Source organism: Leptopilina heterotoma, unplaced genomic scaffold (assembly GCF_015476425.1).
Source record: "Leptopilina heterotoma isolate Lh14 unplaced genomic scaffold, ASM1547642v1 Lhet_73, whole genome shotgun sequence".
NCBI classification, from domain to species: domain Eukaryota; kingdom Metazoa; phylum Arthropoda; class Insecta; order Hymenoptera; family Figitidae; genus Leptopilina; species Leptopilina heterotoma.
Genome location: NW_025111169.1, coordinates 1,332,118 through 1,353,902, shown reverse-complemented (window position 1 = coordinate 1,353,902; position 21,785 = coordinate 1,332,118). Strand labels below are relative to the sequence as shown.

The 21,785-nt window shown below is 24.8% G+C and overlaps 3 protein-coding genes across 3 annotated transcripts in view; 2 read left to right on the top strand and 1 right to left on the bottom strand.

Moving 5' to 3' along the window:
* Positions 1-21,785, bottom strand: part of LOC122510702 (flotillin-2) — a 268,228-nt gene that overhangs the window by 38,313 nt on the left and 208,130 nt on the right. The window lies entirely within an intron of this gene.
* On the top strand, positions 1,490-9,816 carry LOC122510690 (glucose dehydrogenase [FAD, quinone]-like). The gene is made up of 4 exons (XM_043625513.1): positions 1,490-2,274; positions 5,048-5,545; positions 6,339-6,621; positions 9,357-9,816. The coding sequence occupies exons 1-4, from the start codon at positions 1,541-1,543 to the stop codon at positions 9,771-9,773; spliced, it is 1,932 nt and encodes a 643-aa protein (XP_043481448.1). The 5' UTR covers positions 1,490-1,540; the 3' UTR covers positions 9,774-9,816.
* LOC122510692 (glucose dehydrogenase [FAD, quinone]-like) lies at positions 13,850-21,471 on the top strand. The gene is made up of 7 exons (XM_043625515.1): positions 13,850-14,176; positions 16,435-16,490; positions 16,914-17,095; positions 17,896-18,110; positions 18,247-19,109; positions 19,417-19,739; positions 21,088-21,471. The coding sequence occupies exons 2-7, from the start codon at positions 16,455-16,457 to the stop codon at positions 21,371-21,373; spliced, it is 1,905 nt and encodes a 634-aa protein (XP_043481450.1). The 5' UTR covers positions 13,850-14,176; positions 16,435-16,454; the 3' UTR covers positions 21,374-21,471.

Genomic DNA, 21,785 nt, shown 5'->3' with positions numbered 1-21,785 from the left:
GTTGGAGAATCATAACAAATGGCGATTAGGACAAATACGAATTTATTTACATAAAATTTAGGTCAAATAAAAATTATGCCAATCAATGACTTTTAATTATATGTAAATTAATTTGAAATTAGGTTCAGCTAGAAATTAGGATTCTACTAAAAAAAAATTTAACTTTTGACTACGAAGCCAAATTTGAATTTGGTTACAAAACGTTTAGGACAAATATTTATTTGGTCAAATATTAATTGGGTTAGCTATTAATTTCTTAAACATGAATTTGGTAAAATTTTAATTTCGTAAAATATTAATTTGGTCAAATACTAAATTTGACAAAGAATATTTGGGTTAAATACAAATTACAGTCTGTAAATGTTTATTCAAATAAAAAATAATACTAACGGAAAATTCTATGGAAAGGCAATTAAGCTAAATAGGAATTTGGTAAAACAAAAATTAGGTTAATCAAATTTTTTGGTAAAATATAAAGTAGACCAAATGCGAAAATAGATTAAATTATAGATTCGAATCATAGGAGATTGGGTATATTAAAAATTGGACCAAAAATAGTTTTTATGGTAAATATCGATTAAACCTGAAAAGGTTTAAATAATTTATTAAATTTAATAATATAATAATTTATTGAATTTAATAATTTAATAATTTATTGAATTTAATAATTTAATAATTTATTGAATTTAATAATTTTAAAATTTAATTAAATTAAAGCTAATGGTTAAATTAAATTAAACCTAAAAAGTATTTCCTAGAAGAACATTGTTTTAACTTGAAAAATTTTTGTTCAATGCAATAAAAAATATTTTTCTCGTACGTAAAAAAATCAGACTTACAAACAATAAAGTTGTTTAAGAATAATATTTGCTTTCATCATAAGAAACGCTAATAATCACATCAGTCAACATTCAGTTCCTTCAACTGTAGTTTCTCATTGTTAATCTCAAAATTAATCTTCTTCTCGAATTTATTTAAATTTTTACAATTTTTTTTTTGAAATTAAATATTTTGTTTGAAAAAAATTGTTTTCTTTGAAACTAATGATTTTTGTGAAACTAATTGTTTTGTTTGAAAAAATTTGTTTTCTTTGAAACTAAGTGTTTTGTGTGAAACTAATTGTTTTCTTTAAAACTAAGTATTTTGTTCGAATCTAATTGTTTCGTTCGAAAATAAGTCAAGTGTGCTGTAAAATGTTTCGGATGGTTTCGGAAAAGTGAAAAAATCATAAAGTGTCAATCAATACCATTTTTATAACTTTGAAATAATATTAAACGAATTTTCGAAAAATTGTTTAATAAATAACAAATAAATTTAATTGAATGTAGAATTTGATTGGACGGAAAATTTAATTAAACGAAAAATCAAATTGAATGAAAAATCAATTTGAATGAAAAATTTGATTGAATGGAAAACTTAATTGAATGAAAAATTAAACTGAATGAAAAATTTAATTCAATGGAGAAATTTAATTGCACGGAAAATTATGGATAAAAATTGAGAGAGAAAAAAAAATTTCAATAAGAATCCCCAACTAAAAATGGTAATTACCACATTCTCAGTTTTCCGCATCGGCTTATCGATAATTCCGGAAGTGACATTTCTGATGTTCCTAAAATTCATGATAATCAACAATCGTCCCGATATAATTGACATCGAAAATCGGATTCAATCGATACCAATAAACAAAATGCAATTGGTTTATGATTTCATAATAATTGGTGGCGGTTCGGCGGGATCAGTTTTGGCGAATCGTTTAACGGAAGCGGAGCAAAATTGGACAGTCCTGATACTGGAGGCTGGAGGTGACGAGACAATTCTCTCGGACGTGCCACTAATATTTCCAACTCTGCAATTAACGAATCTCGATTGGCAATTCAGAACGGTGCCATCGTCCACCTATTGTCTGAGTATGAATGGCCGATCATGCAAATGGCCCAGGGGCAAGGTCCTTGGCGGAAGCAGTGTTCTAAATGCCATGCTCTATGTGCGGGGAAATCGTCGCGATTACGACAATTGGCAGAATTACGGAAATCCCGATTGGAACTATGATCATGTGTTGCCTTATTTTAAAAAATCGGAGGACATGAGAATTCCGGATTTAATTAATTCGCCGTATCATCAAACAGGTGGTTATTTGACGATTGAGAGATTTAATTATCAATCGCCGATTGTTGAGTATTTTTTACGAGCTGGGCATGAGATGGGATATGAAATATTAGATGTTAATGGGGAGAAACAAACTGGATTCAGTTATTCGTGTGGAACTTTGAGGTAACAGTGAGAAAACAATATATTTGATTGAAAAATAATTATCTTTGTTATCTAGTCAATCAAAAATTATTTTTGAATTAAACATGATAATTTCGATTCAATAAAAAATACGTAAAATTCAATTACAGAATTCGCACTCATCTACTAAAACCCACTATTTACTACTTTTTTTACGTTATGCTATTATTTGGGTACTTTTTTTTAGATTTCAGACACTAAAAGCAACTATTCTGTTTTTTTTTTAGAATTTTCACTACTTTAAATTCGCTAATACTAGAAATCAAAAAACTATTCTCAAAAATTATAATCAAATTCTTTAAAGTTTAAAGCGATTCAATTATTTTCAAAAAATATTCCAAATTCAATTATTTTCAATATCTAGTATTTTCATAAAATTTAGCAAAAAAATTCAATTATTTAAAAATAAATTGATAAAATTCATCCAAAATTCAATTATTTTCATAAATAATAAAATTTCCACAAGGAATTCAATTAATTTAGAATAGCATTTTCGAGAAAATCAATTACTTAATAAAATTTTTATACAATTCTCCACAATAATTAAATTACTTTCACTAATAAATAACATTTTTCATGAAAATTCAATTTTTTTTAAATGTTTGATAAAATCCTAAGCAAGAATTCAATTATTTTTATAAATAACAGAAATCATCGAAGAATTTCAATTATTTTTAATACTATTTTAAATTAATTAATTGAAAAATTCAATTATTTTTACAAATAAAGTTTTCCACAAGAATTCAATTATTTAATATACTTAACAATTTTATAATATTTATTAAATTTCGAAAAAATTAATTATTTAAAACAATGTTTATAAAATTCTTATGAAGAATTCAATTATTTTCGAAAATAACAAAATTTTTCACAGAAATTCAATTCTTTTTAAACATTTTAATACAATTTTTCGCAATAATTCAATTATTTTCATAAATACTAAAATTCTTCTTTAGAATTCAATTATTTTTGAAAATTTTAATAAAATTCTTAGCAACTATTCAAAATAAAATTCATTGCAGGATTTCAATTATTTTCAAAACAATTTTACAGGAATTGCTCAAAAAATGATATTATTCTTAAAACTTTAATTTCAATTCCTCGAAAAAATCAATTATTTAAAAAATGTTTTTTTAAAATTCTTTAGAACCATTTAATTATTTACAAAAATATTAGTATTTTTTACAGAAATTCAATTATTTTCAAACATTTTAATAAAATTTTTTTGAAATAATTCAATTATTCTTTTTGATTGTAATAAAATTCTTCCCAAGAATTTAATTATTTACATAAATAATTTTTTCCAAAAATTTAATTATTTAAGTACATAAATAATTCTTTGAAAAAATTCAATTATGACGATAAATAACAAAATTATTCCCGAAAATTCAATTATTTTGACGGATTTTAATTGAAATTCTTTGCAAAATTCAATGATTTTTAAAAATAACAAAATTTTTCACATAAATTCAATTTTTTTTAGACATTTTCATAAAATTTTTCGCAATAATTCAATTATTTTCATAAATTATAAAATTCTTCTCGAGAATTCATTTTTTTTTTTTTTTGAAAATTTTATTAAAATTCTTAGCAACTATTCAATTATCATCATAAAAAATAAAATTCATCGCAGGATTTCAATTATTTTCAATACAATTTTACAGGAATTGCTCAAAAAATGATAGTATTCTTAAAACTTTAATTTCAATTCCTCGAAAATATCAATTATTTAAAAAAATGTTTTTTTAAAATTCTTTGGAAGAATTCAATTATTTACAAAAGTATTAGAATTTTTCCCAGGAATTCAATTATTTTCAAATATTTTAATAAAATTGTTCGAAATTTTAAATACAATTTAAATTAAATTTCTTTTGAAATAATTAAATTATTCTTTTAGATTTTAATAAATTTCTTCCCAAGAATTCAATCATTTACATAAATAGATCTTCGAAAGAATTCAATTATGTCGATAAATAACAAAATTATTCCTGAAAATTCAATTATTTTTAGGCATTTGAATAAAATTGTTTGCAAAATTCAATTATTTTCATAAATAACAATATTCATTACAAAAATTCAATTATTTTTAAAAGTAATAAATTTCTTTTTAAAAATTTAATTATTTTTAAAAACTTTTCGCAATTCAATGATTTTTAATATTTACTATTTTAATAAAATTTCCAACAAAATTCAATTACTTAAAAAATTCTTTGTAAAAATTTTCTTAAGAATTCAATTCTTTTCATGAATAATAAAAATTTTTCAGGCATTCAATTATTTAAATTAGAATTTGCATGAAATTAGTCGATAGAAATCAATTATTTAAAAATTTTTATAAAATTCTTCTCAAGAATTAAATTATTTTTATAAATATATTTAAATTCTTTCATGAATAATAAAATTCGTTGCAGGAATTCAATTTATTAGCAGGATAAGGAAGAAGTAAATATTTTTGATGAAAATTAGGAAAAAGTCAGGAAAATAAAAAAAATAGAATGGAATTTTTGTCAGTTTTGTGAAGTGTCTAAAACGTGTTTTTTTGGTCGTCAAGTTTAATTTTTCGATATCTACTTTTTTACTAATTTTTTTTAGTTTGAAAGCTACTTTTTAAAAATTAATTATCGAGTGCGAAGTCTGCAATATTATAAAATATGTTTAATTCAAGTATATTTTTTTAGTTGGCTACTTTTTTTTTTTTAATAAAATATTTATTTATTTTTAAAATAAAATATTTATTTACTTCTTCTATTTACAGAAATGGATTGCGTTGCAGTTCAGCGAAAGCTTTCCTGCGACCAGCATCAAAACGAAGGAATCTCCACATTAGCACGCACTCATTGGTTGGGAAAATTTTAATTGAACCGACGACAAAACGAGCTTATGGAGTTACATTCGAACGGGAATTACAAGTGTTCACTGTGTACGCTAATTTGGAAATAATTCTATCAGCTGGCACAATACAGTCACCACAACTATTAATGCTGTCCGGCGTTGGTCCCGGGGAGCATTTGTCAAAAATGGGAATACCATTGATTCACAATGCACCGGGTGTGGGTAGAAATTTACAGGATCACGTGGCAATTGGTGGCATTTCTTATTTGACCGATTCACCATTTGGCAAAGATTTCGAGGAATTGGGCTTTGTTTTGCCAAGATCATTAACTTCCGACTCGGTGAGGCAATTTGCTCTCAAAGGCTCTGGTCCATTGTACATGATTCCACAATGTGAAGTTATGGCGTTCATCAAAACAAAGTTAGTGCATTTGTGAACCCAGGTGGAAAGATTTCTTATCACACTTTCTCTAAGGATAACAAATTGAGAATTTTTGTCTTAATTTGATGTCCTTAGGCTTTGCACACGATAATTAATTTTAAAAAAGAGCTTTAAGACCCAAAAAAAGGTAAACAGAGTAGCTATCGAAGATTTAAATTTGAAACTGTCACAAACTTTATATTAGATTAAATTGATATTATTATTAAGATATTATTTCAAAAAATTAATGCTTAGGATTTTATTATTATTTAATTTTGTTTTAATTCAATTATTTTCCACATTTTCAATTACATATATGTATATATTTCCAAAAATTCAAATCAGTACAAAGCTTACGCCAGGGTTAAGAACCTGATTAAAAATTATTATGAACAGAAATTATTTTTTTTGCTCTCAAATTATTTTATTTATTTAATTATTTGAAATTAGAAAATTTCACAAGGAATATTATTTTCTTTTGAAAAATTAAAGTAAAAATGATTAGTTTTTGAAATTAGAGTTAGATTCCAATTTGTATATTATATATATATATACACAATATATTAAGAAAATTTATTGTTTTTACGAGAACAGTTTAACGTGAGAGAGAAAGTTGACACACGGAAGGAACAAAATGCAATAAACGAATAAATGTTTAATAAATTTGTTGCAATTGTTTAGAAATTAATTATGTTATGACGAAAAAGAATTGATTCCACGTGTGCCATCTTTTTATAAATACGAACGCAAAGAAAAGAATTAATAAAATGCTTTTTTTTAAATATAATTATAGGTATGCGAATGAAACAGAAGATTATCCAGATTTGCAATTATTTCTTGCTTCAGCTGCCGATAATACAGACGGTGGATTATTTGGCAAAAGGGGATGTGGTCTCAATGATAAAGTTTATGCGAGTATTTATGAAAATATTCTCTATCACGACAGTTACACCGTTGTGCCATTACTTTTAAGGCCAAAAAGTCGTGGTTACATTGAATTGCGAAGCAGAAATCCTAAAGATCATCCACTAATTTATCCTAATTATTTTGCAGATCCAAGAGATCTCACTGTTTTGGTGAGTAATTTGATTTTTTGTAAATGTTTGCCAAAATCTATAAAAGAATGGCCCTAAAATAATGATTACAGGGTTGCCGCATAGGTCAGGGAAAAGAAGTCATAGATTTTTATTAAAAGTACTGGAAAAAATTTAATTTTTAGAATTTATAAGAAAATTCTGAATTATTGTGTCTTTTTTGTTTGCCTCATAAATTTTATTAAATTATCACGAATTCTATAATACAAAACCTTCAATTTTTTCTATTTCTGACAATAATTTCTTTTTAAATAATTAATTGGATTTCAAAAGAGATGCGTACTTACAATTTTTATAAAAACATGAACTTTAAAATGTTTCAACTATAAATTTTAGGAAGTTTCAATTTTTAATTAATTTAATTTGAAATTTTTAAGAACTGATTACAGAAATTCAATTATTTTCAAAAATAATAAAATTCTTCGGAGAAATTCAATTATATGTTCAAAAATTTTTAAAAATCTGGTCAAAATTTCAATTATTTTCAAGAATAATAAAATTCTTCGCAAAAATTAAATTATTGTTTAAAAATTAAAAAAAATTCTCGTTAAAATTTTAATTATCTTTATAAATAATAAAATTCTTCTCTTAAATTCAATTATTTTTAAATTTTTTTCCTCATTTCAATTTTTTTCAAATATCTACTACTTTAATAAAATTTTCCGATATAATTCTATTATTTCCAAAACAATTCTTCTTAAAAATTCTATAATTTTCACCAATGACAAATTTTTAATGGGAATTTAATTATTAAAAAAAAAAATAAATAAATAAAAATAAAATAAAATAAAATTCTTCGAAGCAATTCAATTATTTCAAAAAAAAAAATTTAATAAAATTCTACGCAAAGTTAAATAATGAAATAATTAATTTTCATAAGTAATAAAATTTTTCACAGAAATTCAATTATTTAAAAAAAAAAATTTAATAAAATTCTTCGTCAGATTTCAATTATTTTTAATTTTTTAATAAAATTTTTTCGATGGAATTTTATTATTTTTAAAACATTTTTAAAAATTTTGAGAAAGTCAATTATTTTTTAAAATTTGAATAAATTTCTTCACATGAAATTAATTATTTTCATAAATAATAATATTTTTCTCCGGAATTCAATTATTTTCACAAATAAAAATCTTCACCGAAATTCAATTCTTTAAAACAATTTTTAATAAAATACGTTGCAAGAATTCAATTATTTCCGTAAATAATAAAATTTTTCGAAGCAATTCAATTATTTAAAAAAAAATTTAATAACATTTTTCGTCAGATTTCAATTATTTGCAATTTTTTAATGAAATTTCTCAATGGAATTTAATTATTTTAAAGAAGTTTTAAAAAACTCTGAGAAATTCAATTATTAAAAAAAATTTGAATAAAATTCCTTATATAAAATTAATTATTTTCATAATAAATAATAATATTTTTCTTAGTAATTCAATTATTTTCACAAATAAAATTCTTCACAGGAATTTAATTCTTTAAAAGAAATTTTTAATAAAATTCGTTGCAAGAATTCAATTATTTTCATATATATATAACAAAACTTCTTGCAGAATTTCAATTATTTTTCATACAATTTGAAATAAAATGATAGAAAATTGCACTTATTCGTAAAATTCTTTTTTAAATTCGCCGAAAAATTCAATTATTTTAAAAAATTTGGAGACAATTCTTCATAAAAATTCAATTTTATGAAATATTCAATTATTTAATAAATTATTTATTTTTTTATTTAAATAATTGAATTCTCGAAAAATTTTCTAATAAAAATTGATTAAAAAATAAATTTCGCAATTAAAATTTTTAGAAATAATTGAATTTTAAAGGGTTCAAACTAAAATCTTTGAAAATTTGAATTTTTAGCTATACAATATTCTTAGGACATAAAATAATGATTTTATCACTCTGTCATCTTAAATTAATTATAAGTTATTATATTTCAGAAGGTTTAAATTTAAAAATCTTAATTCCTATAGAAAAGTAATAAAGATTAAATATTGAATCCAAATATTCTTTAAGGTCAAGGAAAAAGTGAAAAGTTTGTTTGGGAATCAGGGAAAAGTCAGGGAAAAACAAAATGAAATATTTGTAGCAACCCTGAATTATTATTATATCAATATAATTATTAATATAAAAAAAGAAAATAAAAATCTTTACTCAATAATATAATATTAATATTTAAAAAAAAATTATAAAGTTCTTCGTCAAATTTTAATTATTTACAATTTTTTAATGAAATTTCTCTATGGAAAGATGGAATTTAATTATTTTAAAAAAGTTTTTTAAAATTCTGAGAATTTCAGTTATTTAAAAGAATTTAGAATATAATTCTTCACATGAAATTAATTATTATCATAAATAATAATATTTTTCTCCGGAATTCAATTATTTTCACAATTAAAATTCTTCACAGGAATTTAATTCTTTAAATTAATTTTTTTAAAAAATTCGCTGCAAGAATAATTGATATAATATTAATATAAGATATTTAATATTATTATTATTTTATTATTGTTCTCGTATAAAATAAAATATTATATTATTATAGCCACATTTTTTTCGGATATCAAATTGTGAGTAAAAAATGAAATAATTTTATTGTTGTTAAAAATAATTTTATTTATGTATTCTCAGTAAGAAAGTAATAAAAAAAACTCTTTTTTTTTACTTTTTTCTAATTAAAAAACCGCAAGCATTAAAGAAAGACACATTCACAGATCGAGGGCACGAAATTTATTGAAAAAATGAGCGAAACAATGACAATGAGAATGTTGAACTCACGACTAAATGGAAACCAAATTCCGGAATGTTCGAAATTCAAATTTCTATCGGAGGATTATTGGCGATGTCACGCTCGACATTATACAATGACAATATATCATCCCGTTGGAACGGCAAAAATGGGACCAGCCAGCGATCCAGAAGCTGTTGTCGATTCACAATTACGCGTCTACGGCGTATCTGGCTTGAGAGTCATTGACGCATCCATCATGCCAACAATATGCAGCGGAAACACAAATGCACCAGTTATCATGATTGCCGAGAAAGGAGCCGACATGATACGTGACTATTGGAAGAAAATTTCAGAGAGAGAGAGAGAGAGAGAAAGTTATTTTTTAAATCGAAAAAGATAAGGCGATGAGGAGAAACTCAAGTTTATGACTCAGGCAATTTTTGTCTCTCTATTTTTTTCTCCTTTTTTTCATTTTTCTTTTTTCTCCTTTAACTTTTTTTCTCCTTTTTTCTTCTTTTTTTCAAAACAGATCAACTTCAAAAGGTTTTAATTTCAAATTTTGTAAAAGTTCAATTTTCAATGAATTTAAGTTGGAAATTTTAAGGAACTTAGATTTTTGAAAAATTTTAGTAATTAAAATTCTTTTAAAATTTGTCGAATTTTTTTTAACTAAAACCAATTAAATTTTAAAGAAGTTACAAATAATAACTACAGAAATTCTATTATTTTCAAAAATTTTAACAAATTTCTTCACAGGAATTCAATTAATGTTTAAATTTTTTTTTTTAATCTGGTCAAAATTTCAATTATCCTTATCAATAATTATTAAATTCTTCTCCGATAATCAATTATTTTCAAAAGTAATAAAATTCTTCACAGGAATTCAACTTTGTTTAAAATTTTTCTAAAAATCTGGTAAAAATTTCAATTATCTTTATAAATAATAAAATTCTTTTCAAAAATTCAATTACTTTCAAAAATTTATAAAAATTCTTGTCAAAATTTCAATTATTTTCAAAAATAATAAAATTCTTCCCCGAAATTAAATTATTTTCAAAAATTTTTATGAAATTCTTGGCAAAATTTTAATTATTTTCATAAATAATAAAATTCTTTCCCGAAATTAAATTATTTTCAAAAATTTTTATGAAATTCTTGGCAAAATTTTAATTATTTTCATAAATAATAAAATTCTTCCCCGAAATTAAATTATTTTCAAAAATTATAATAAAATTCTTGGCAAAAATTCAATTATTGTCAAAAATAATAAAATTATTTGGAAAAAATTCAATTGTATTCAAAATTTTAATTACTTTCAAAAATAATAAAATTTTTCGGAGAAATTCAATTATATGTTTAATTAAAAAAAAAAATCTGGTCAAAATTTTAATTATTTTTATAAATAATAAAATTCTTCGGAGAAATTCAATTATTTTCATAAATTATAATAAAATTCTTGCCAACATTTCAATTATTTTCAAAAATAAGAAAATTATTTGGAGAAATTCAATTATGTTTAAAAATTAAATAAAATTTTGTCAAAATTTCAATTATCTTTATCAATAATAAAATTCTTCTCCGACATTCAATTACTTGAAAAATTTTAATAAATTTCTGGGCAAAATTTCAATTATGAAAAATGATAAAATTCTTCGCAGAAATTCAATTATATTTTCAAAAATTAAAAAAAAAAATCTGGTCAAAAATTAAACAAAATTGGAGACCAAATTGTAATTATATTTATTAAGAATAAAATAATAAAATTCTTCTTGGAAATTTAAATATTTTAAAAAATAATAACATTTTCCAAAGGAATTCACTTATTTAAAAGATATTTTAATAAAATTCTACGCAAACATTTAATTATTTTCAAAAATAATAAAATTCTTCTCCAAAATTCAATTATTTTCAAAAATTATAATAAAATTCTTGCCAACATTTCAATTATTTTCAAAAATAAGAAAATTATTTGGAGAAATATTCAATTATGTTCAAAAATTAAAAAAAAAAATTTGTCAAAATTTCAATTATCTTTATAAATAATAAAATTCTTCTCTGAAATTCGATTACTTGAAATATTTTAATAAAATTCTTGGGAAAATTTCAATTATGAAAAATGATAAAATTTTTCGCAGAAATTCAATTATGTTCAAACATTAAACAAAATTGTAGACAAAATTGTAATTATATTTATTAATAATAAAATAATAAAATTCTTCACAGAAATAAATTAAGTAATTTTGAAGAATAATAAAATTCTTCTTGGAAATTTAATAATTTTAAAAAATAATAAAATCTTCCAAAAGAATTCACTTATTTAAAAGATATTTTAATAAAATTCTACGCAAACATTTAATTATTTTCATAAATAATAAAAAATTTACAGGAATTTAATTGAAAATAAATATCGAAAAATGTCGCCTTTTCTGAAAATAGTCGAAAATAGTCCGATTATCTGAGGTCCTGTTACTGCTTTTAATTTCTATTTGAATAAAAGAAAAATATTGTTACTTTAATTGCAATATAGTTTTGAAGCAGTTAAAAAATATCTATCTCCGTATGTTTCTTTTTATCAAAACGTTTTGTCATAAATTTTACTGAGAATTTTGAAATACAAGGACACATGAATTTGACATATTAACAGAATAAATGTATTGAATTCGTGAATTTCTGTTTCTGAACATATTCTAGGGGAAAGTTGTTAGGTTTGGGCATACTTTTGACTTTTTTTTATAACTTCCCCTGTAGAACGAATTTCGCGATTTTGCGCATATTGTTGGAAAGATCAACTCAAATGCAATGTTTTTGACGAACATTGGAAAAAAATTGACCAAAAGATTCGGAGTTATAAGCAATTTATTTAATCGAAGAATTCCCGAATAATTCTTATAATATAAAATATTGATGTTTTATATTAATATTCTTTTAAGTTATTGAATTTTAAAAAGTTTGAATGTGAAATGTTTGAAAATTTTAATTCCTATGAAAAAATAATAATTGATATTTTCGATTAATTTTACAATTACAGAAATTCTTAAATAAATGTAATAGATTTAGTTTGGTAAATAATAAGTGTAGTAGTTTTAAAAAATGTCTACAAAAAATTTTAATTTGAATACAAAATTTGAGTAATTGCCTTGCACATTGCACTAAAAGAAATTTAAGGTCAATAAAATTTTGATACAACTTGAAGAATTAAATAGAATACATAAAAAATAGATAAAAATATATTAATATTTCGTTCTTTTCTTTTTTTCTGTTTCTTTCTTTTTTTTTTTTTTTTTGCTTTCAAGGTGTGATTAGATTTTTGTAGAGGAAATTCCTGACCGGTTAGTAAATATTATAAACTTCCGGTATAATGAAAGCTTTTAAAAAGGAAGACACTTTAAAATTGAGGTAAAAAGAATATAATATGCAAAAACTAGTCAAGGTCAGGAGGGGAAAGTTACTTGTGTGAAAAATGATTTCGATGAAAGGATGGTTTTGAATATTGATGTAAATGACACGATAAATAATTCAGCCATTTAAATTTCTCATTTTTTTTTTCTCTATTAAATTAGAAAGCAATTATGTAAATAGGGATTTTTTTCACGATTAATTCTATTGCTATTCTATTATTGCTTCTGGTAATTAAATTATAACGAATCATTATTAATATTATTTCGACAATATTATACGCAAAGTAGGCGATTAACTGTATTTTGTCAATAAATAATTTCCTTAATTAGATAATTAATTACACTGATATTAAAAATTTTCTCACTTCTTTTTTTTTTTTTTTTTTTACAAAAAATAAGTAAAAATACAAACAAAAAGTGAGAATTTTTTTTTTACTTATTTTTGTTTACTGAAAATAAATAAAAAACAAAAAGGAATGAAAATACGAAAAAAAAGAATTAAATAATCAAAAATAAACAAAAAGATGACAAAAACACAAGCGAAAAAAATACAAGAAAAATAAAATAAGAAGCCGAACGAAAAGCAGAAGTAAAAAATAAAAAAGTAAGAGACACAATAAATTTTTAAATAAAAATTTTTCTCGTATTTAAACAAGGAAAGTTATAACACCGAAGAATTATAAACAATTCATATTGACTCAATATTGTCAAAAGTTATGAAAATCGTGATTAATCACACGATAAACAGGGAAAAATTAAAATAGTTACAGCTGCGTTATTATTTTATCAATTTACGTCAGATAAAATGTATATTTCTTTTCAATAAAAAAATTAAATAAACTCAATATAAATCCAATATTTATGTAAAGCATCAAAAACAAAATAAAAAAAATACTCGTGATGCTAAATTTTTTTTTTTAAATAAATAAACTCTCGAACCAAAGGCTATAAATTTAATTGAAAAAATACCCGCGACAAATTTAATAAAAAAAGAATTCCAAAAAAAAAAAAAATATATATATTCTTCTCGAGAAAAATTTTTTTTGACGTCATATATTCCCCAAACTCTCAGTCTTGTTATATTCGGCCCTGCCCACACGCAACGAGTATCTAATTAGTTCGATAGCCCAACTTCATTTTAAAAAGGTCCATTCAGCAAAATGATCAAACTGAAGAGCGTCGTTTGACACACACGCGCGCTCAAAATTTTATTCCTTCGTCGCGTTTACAAAAAAAAAGTGGAAAAAATTTTGATTGAATGTCAATTCTAGTATTTCAAATGTGATCTCATTTTAATGTTAAAAAGTATATTTAGGTCAAGTGAATATATTGTGTTTCTAGTGGATATTAATATTATTTTAATTTTTATTAAATACAACAAACGTCGACTGTCTCGATATTATAGGTAAATAAATGTCCTCTCAATATTGTTTGCTTTTCGTTTTTTTAATTATTTGATTTGATTTCTTTTCATTTGTTTAATAAACTAATAAATAATAATAATAATACTAAATAATGATAAATTTAATAGAGTAATGAAAATTTTTATTTCTTTTACTAATTGGCTAATTTTATTAATTAATAATTCATTTTAATTGTTTATCTATTTATTTACAATTAACGTATTTATTAATTTAATATTTTATAAATTTAGCATTGTTTTTTTGTTTATTCAATTATTTATAAATTATTATTAATCACTTTTCATTTATTTAATCAATTTTGTTAATTAATTTACCAATTAAATAAAACAATTTTCATCGTTTGCTGATAAATTTAGAAAATTAATGAAACAATCTGAAAAGTTTTCTAAAAATTAATCAAGTTAATTAATAATAAATTTAAGTAATAATAAACTTTGAGAATTGTTAAATTAAATTTGTAAATTTATATATTTAATCATTAATAAAGTTTATTTGTAAGTTACAACAAAAATTACAAAAATTACAAAATTACAAAATTACAAAATTTATTAAAAATTAAGTGATTTAATTAACAAGTAAATTAATTCTAATAATAAACATTTTAGACTATTAAACTAAATCAGTAAATTTATTTATTTATATATTTATTAATAGCGTTTATTTGATAAGTTTACAAATTTCTTTTTAATAATTATTATAAACAAAAAAATTTACAACGTTTATTTAATTAATCTACAAATTTTATTAAACAATCTGCAAACTTTATTATTAACTAAATTAATTAATTTTTATTTAAATTTATAAGTTGTTTAATAATTTATTCTTTAATATTAGTTATTTTAACAATTTAATCAATTAACTGATTTTCAATAAACTTTGTATGTTCTTTCGATTAAATCTGTAAATTTATTAATTTATTTATTAACAACGTTTATTGGCAAAATTTGCAAATTAAATTAAACAATCTACAAAGTTTATTAAAAATTAAATAATTCATGCAACAATAAAATTAATAAAATTAAATAATAAAAAAGTTTTTAGATTGTTTAATAATTTGTAAATTTATTATTAAACGTTGTTAAAAAATAAATTAAAGAATTTAATCTGTCATTTTATTAATAACGTTGTTAATAATTAAATTAATCAATTTACAAATTTATTATTTTAACTACATTTCTTTCTTAATTAAAGTAATTAAATTTTAATACACTTCGTGGATTATTTAATTAAATCTGTAAACTAATTTATTTATTTATTTATTACCAAAATTTTAGCTAAATTTACAAATTTAATTAAACAATCTACAAAGTTTATTAAAAAAAGAATTAATTTGATTAATTATTAAAATAATAAATAATAAACAATAAATTATTAAACAATCTACAAAGTTTATAAAAAATTAATTAATATTTAATTATTAAGTAATACGATGATTATAAATAAAGTTTGTAGATTGTATAATATAATTTGTAAATTTATTAATAAACATTGTAAAGTATAATTATGAAAAGGAAATTTCTACAAAGTTTGAATCATCAAATAACGTTTTACGAATATAGGAAAAGGTTGAAAATCATTTAATTTTAATAACAATGCTTATTAACGAATTTATAAATTTAATTAAACAATTCCCAAAGTTTATTAATCAATTTATAAATTTAATTTATTAATTTAATTAGTCTATAAACTTTATTAACCTATTTACAAATTTTATGCCGTAATTTACAAAACTTTAATAATAAGTACACAAACTTAAGCAATTTACGAATTTTAATAACTAATTTAACAAATTTTTATCAAATAATTTGCAAATTTTATTAACCAATTCATAAATTTTATTAAGCAATTAAAAAATTTTATTAACCAATTTACAATTTTTATTACGAATTCTATGACTATTATATTTTATACAAAGTTATAATTATAATTAATTATTTTATAAAGTTTGTCAATGAATCAAGTTATTTAATTCATTCACTCCATGATAATTGCTTAATTAAAAACGAGTTGATTCATATTTCAATTAGAATAATAACTTCGTTAATTAATACTCTAAATAATATACACGTAACATTTAAAAAATAAAAAAAAACCATTGTTTATAGTATTATAGTTGCATAATTAAATGAAATATTGACACCTGCAATTAAATATAATTTCAAATAAAAAGTCGGGTAATTATTTTTTTCGCGGAAGGAATTAAACAATAATTAATTACCCTAAATTATCACAATTCCAGATTTCATCTCTTCGAGAAAAATGAAAGTGCTTTTATTTCTCACTTGCATCATTCTGGTAAGTTACACTTACTTATTATTGTATAATATTTAAAAAAAAAATTTCCCATTATTTTTTTTCTTTTTTTTTCAAGAAAAATGAGAATGTAAAAATTTCTCCTTCCGGAAGTATGGGAGATAAAAATTACTCGTCCAATATTTTTCCATGGACAATAATATTTGATTCGCGAGAAAGTCTAAATTTCGACCGCAAAAGATAATAGCAATCATCTCCATTTACTCTTGTTTCCAACTATTGTATTTTATGAGAGACTAAAAAGAGAGAGAGAGAGAGAAAACTAAATTTGTAATTATTTTTTCTCTTTGTGGTTTATCAATAATTAATTTGTTTTGATTGCGCTTTAATGATTTTTCCGCGAAAAAGGAAAGAAAAAAAAGAAGAGAGCAGGAATTATGATGAATTTTCTATTTTTACACGCAGCCAACTCTTTCAGTGAAGGGAGGATGTTGCCATTGCAATTTCAATGATACTGCATACATGGAAGAAGCTTGCGAGCATATCACTCCATTTATGACCTTGGTGCAATCATTAATTATGTCGAGATGCGATATTTCAGAGGCATGCAAACGAGTCGGTTCCGATCAAGTGCCCGAAGATGAATGGTAAATATTTTACTAAAATTTTTATTATTTTTACCAAAAAAAAAATTTTTTTTTACTATTTAAATATTTGTTTGGTATTTAAATGTCTTTTAAGTGTTTAAATGTCTCTTAAGTATTTAAATCCCAAATATTTAAATGTTAATAGTATTTAAATAATAAATATTTCAATGTTAAGTATTTAAATGTTAAGTATTAAAATAATAAATATTTAAATTAAGTATTTAAATAATAAATATTTAAATGTTAAGTATTAAATATTTAAATGTTAAGTATTTAAATATTTAATGTTCAAATTGTCTTTATACGAATTCCACACTTTTAGAGTTGAAGAAAAAATTTACTACTTCTTATTAAATTCTTTTTGTTCTTTCGCTGCGCTTCTTGAAGTCGATGCCGAAGAACTGGAGTGGGGATAATGAGAGCGACAGAGAAGTCTCGGCGTTTCTCTCTCACTCTCATTATCCCCACTTCTCTGTCTCTGCGCAGGCGCAAGTTCGCGCAGGCGCGCGAACGGAGAGTGAGAGAGAAACGTCGAGACTTCTCTGTCGCACTCATTGCCCCACTTCGGTATTTCGGATCCGTTCGGTTAAACTTTAATTTACTTTACAATTAATTCTCTAAATTTAAATTCAATATTCTTTTAATTTTACGTTTAGGAAAATCTTTCTACTGACAGTCACATTATTATTGTAATAAGATAGAATCGTCAGTCTGTCGAAAGTTTGTCTATAGTAAACAATGAATAAAAGTACCTCGAAATTGAAAATTTTTAATATACGACAAAGAAAGTTTGGTTCTAGGTTCGATTTCATAATTGTCGGGGCTGGAGTAGCAGGACCTATTTTAGCAAGAAGACTCAGCGATCATGCTCCATGGAGAGTTTTATTAGTGGAAGCGGGTCCGGAGGAACCGTCTCTGACCGCCGTACCGGGTCTGGCTTTCAATACGATAAACACTTCTCTCGATTGGAAGTACATGACGGAAGCGACACAACCATATCCCACAGCCTGTTTGGGTACGTATTCAAAAACTAAAGTTTCGAACAAAAAAAAAAAATCCTCCAGACGTCGTCGCCATGAGAATAGAATTCTTGATGACGTGGAAGGACAGGAGAAGGTTGAGGTTAACTTTTCAATTTTCATTTCCTGCAGAAACCGATGGCAAATGCGCCTGGCCAAGAGGAAAAATGGTCTCGGGAACAGGCGGCATGAACGGAATGATGTACGTTCGAGGACACCCTGAGATCTATAACAAGTGGGCGCGTGCCGGAAATCCCGGCTGGTCATACGAAGAAATCGAGCACTACTTCGAACGCGCTGAGAATCCAGTAAACACGAAATTAGTCCAAGATGAAATTTTCAAAAAGACCCAAACCGGTGGTCCTATAAATATAGATCTCTTCTCCCATAAACCGGATTTTTCCGACGAACTACTGAAAGCCGCGAGGGAATTAGGCTACGAGACGGAGAGACTAAGAGCCTATAATCAAACAGGTTTTATCGTTGCTCCAATGATGACAGCCGGTGGTCTAAGAGGAACAACGTCGAAATTCTACCTAAGACCAGTGGCCGATAAACCAAACCTACGCCTTCTGACGAACGCCCACGTGAGCAAAATTCTACTCAATAAGTGGGACATGCGAGTTAATGGAATTGAGTTAATAGACAAGGAGGGCAAGAAACGGATCATGAAGGCCGATAAGGAGATTATTTTAACAGCCGGTGCAATTGGTTCGCCACAATTGTTAATGTTGTCTGGCATTGGTCCAAAGGAGGATCTTCAAAAGTTGGGGATTACCGTTTATCAAGATTTGCCAGTGGGGAGAATTTTACTCAATCACGTCTCGGTGGGAATTCCCATGAGTATCAAGGATGATCACTATGAGACAATGACCATAGAGGCTGTTAATCAGTACATCAAGGATAGAACTGGACCGTTGTCGAGTACGGGTCTTACGCAAGTCACTGCGTTTATGGAGAGTTCGTATGCTAGTCCTGGAATTTCCGATTTACAGGTTTATTTGAGTATTATTTTATGCTTGCCATGCTGGAAAACCTCGTTTATGGAGGAAGTGGTCGAAACCTAAAGTGTACAGACTGGATGATGTCAGAGGGAAAAAAAGTGGTGACGCCGGGGAAAAATGACTCGCGCAACCGCTACGCGCCTGCGCAATTCTTTCTTCCCCTGCGTTACCTAAAGTGTAGACTTCGGGTTCTAAACACTTCGACCACAATAGACGAGGTTTCGATCATTTGTGGCATAAAAATTATTTGAAGAACTAATTGTTTTTCAACTTTAACAAGGAATGCAATTACTTTTAGGTATTCTTTGATGGATTCAGTTCTGGGTGCCCGGAAACGGGGCACAAATTCGAATGCCCGGATGGTAGGATAGGTAGCTGTCCGAATAGAAGAGAAATTGTGGCCAGACCAACGGTGGTCATCACCAAAAGTCGGGGATATCTACAATTACGTTCTACCAATCCGTTGGATCATCCTCTCATCTATCCCAATTACTTTACCAATGAAACCGATTTGAAAATACTCATTGAAGGTGTCAGAAAAGTCATTAAACTAATTAGTACGAAGTCAATGAGGAAATGGGGAATGAGACTGGAGCAGGAACCAAATAAACTCTGTTCTAGGTATTAAATTACTGGATATTAATAATTACTGTGAGGAACTTTTCTAACCCCTTCGCAGTTGTGGGCATCGATAGAATCTGTTGGTGCCCACAACTGCGAATGGGCCATCTGATGATGTATTGCAGTTTAATCGTTTCTAATTCACAAAAGGGTGGCTTTTAGCTAAATAATTAGGCGGATTAGGCTGAAATTTCTAATTCGGTAGACTTTTGAGATTGCTGATGACGAATCTGATATCGGATTTTCAAAATTTAAAATAGTGGAATCAATGTGGCTACCAAAATTTTCGAAAGTTGATCAGATTTGTCTGAAATTTGTTAGGGGCCGTTCATAAACTACGTCACACTATTTTGCATAATTTTTCCACCCCCCCCCCTACCCTCGTCACAAATTTTACATGCGTTAGCGCCATTTTTTCTACAGAACGTCACAAAAAATGAATTACACCCCCCCCCCTCTAAGGCGTGACGTAGTTTATGGACGGCCCCTTACTTACGGGTTTTTGGGGTAGCTGATTACGAACCTAATATTAGTTTTTCAAAATTCAAAATTGTAGAATCAATGTGGCTACCAAAATTTTTGAAAGTTGATCAGGTTTGTATGAAATTTGTTACTTACGGGTTTTTAGGGTCGCTGATTACGAACGTAATGTCAGTTTTTCAAAATTCAAAATGGTGGAACCAATATGGCTACCAAAATTTTTGAAAATTGATCAGATTTGACTGAAACTTGTTACTTACGGGTTTTTGGGGTCGCTGATTACGAACGTAATGTCAGTTTTTCAAAATTCAAAATGGTGGAACCAATATGGCTACCAAAATTTTTGAAAATTGATCAGATTTGACTGAAACTTGTTACTTACGGGTTTTTGGGGTCGCTGATTACGAACGTAATGTCAGTTTTTCAAAATTCAAAATGGTGGAACCAATATGGCTACCAAAATTTTTGAAAATTGATCAGATTTGACTAAAACTTGTTACTTACGGGTTTTTGGGGTCGCTAATTACGAACGTAATGTCAGTTTTTCAAAATTCAAAATGGTGGAACCAATATGGCTACTAAAATTTTTGAAAATTGATCAGATTTGACTGAAACTTGTTACTTACGGGTTTTCTGGGTCGCTGATTACGAACCTAATGTCAGTTTTTCAAAATTCAAAATGGAGAAGCCAATAAGACGGCTATTTTTTTAAAAAGAAATTCAAAAATTGATTCTACAGATTTATAAAGTGATAAATTTTGCAAATTAGATTAAAAAAATTAAAAATTGATAAAAGATATGAAAAAAGTACTTAAAAAAAGGAAATGAAGAAACTTCTGTCAATTATTACAATTATTACACATTCTAGGTACCACTTCAATACCGACGCTTATTGGGAATGTATAATTCGTGTCAAAACTGGTCCAGAGAATCATCAATCGGGAACTTGTAAAATGGGATCGGCAAGTGACCCAGAATCTGTGGTTAATTCACAGCTTCAAGTTCACGGGATCTCGAATCTTCGAGTTGCTGACGCGTCCGTATTTCCAATTCTACCAAATGCAAATCCAATAGCGCCCATTGTTATGGTAGCTGAAAAAGCTGCCGATTTAATTCGATACACATGGCTACGAAGTGGTAAACGAAGAAAATAAAATTGTCATCCGTTTAGAAAAATTATACATTATTCCCATTATTCATTAAGTAGTCATTTTTGTAATAAATTTTTTCTATTTAAAAATGTTTCATTCTTTTAATAGCAAATTATCCAAAACTAAAATTAGTTTCGGGTCCCTAGAAAAAAGTTTTGGTACTTAGAATATTCGATAAATAAAATTTTCGATAATTTGAATGTTTCTACGTCTCTTGAAATTCAGTTTATCGAGAGTTGACTGTATTATACTTTTATTTCTATAATTAATAATGTTTTAATTTTATAATTATTTTGTACTTTGTTAATTATTTTGTTTTATTTATTAATTAATTTATTTATTTATTAATTATTGCTGTTTTAAATTTGTAACTATTTTTTTTTAATTTTGATAATTATTACTGTTTTAATTGTAC

Excerpts from the sequence above, each read along its gene's own strand:
- LOC122510690 (XM_043625513.1), top strand. The coding sequence starts at position 1,541 with ATGGTAATTACCACATTCTCAGTTTTCCGCATCGGCTTATCGATAATT. Across the intron at positions 2,275-5,047 it reads TATTCGTGTGGAACTTTGAG|AAATGGATTGCGTTGCAGTT; the intron begins GTAACAGTGAGA and ends TTCTATTTACAG. Across the intron at positions 5,546-6,338 it reads ATGGCGTTCATCAAAACAAA|GTATGCGAATGAAACAGAAG; the intron begins GTTAGTGCATTT and ends ATATAATTATAG.
- LOC122510692 (XM_043625515.1), top strand. The coding sequence starts at position 16,455 with ATGAAAGTGCTTTTATTTCTCACTTGCATCATTCTG. Across the intron at positions 16,491-16,913 it reads TTCTCACTTGCATCATTCTG|CCAACTCTTTCAGTGAAGGG; the intron begins GTAAGTTACACT and ends TTTTACACGCAG. Across the intron at positions 19,110-19,416 it reads CTGGAATTTCCGATTTACAG|GTATTCTTTGATGGATTCAG; the intron begins GTTTATTTGAGT and ends AATTACTTTTAG.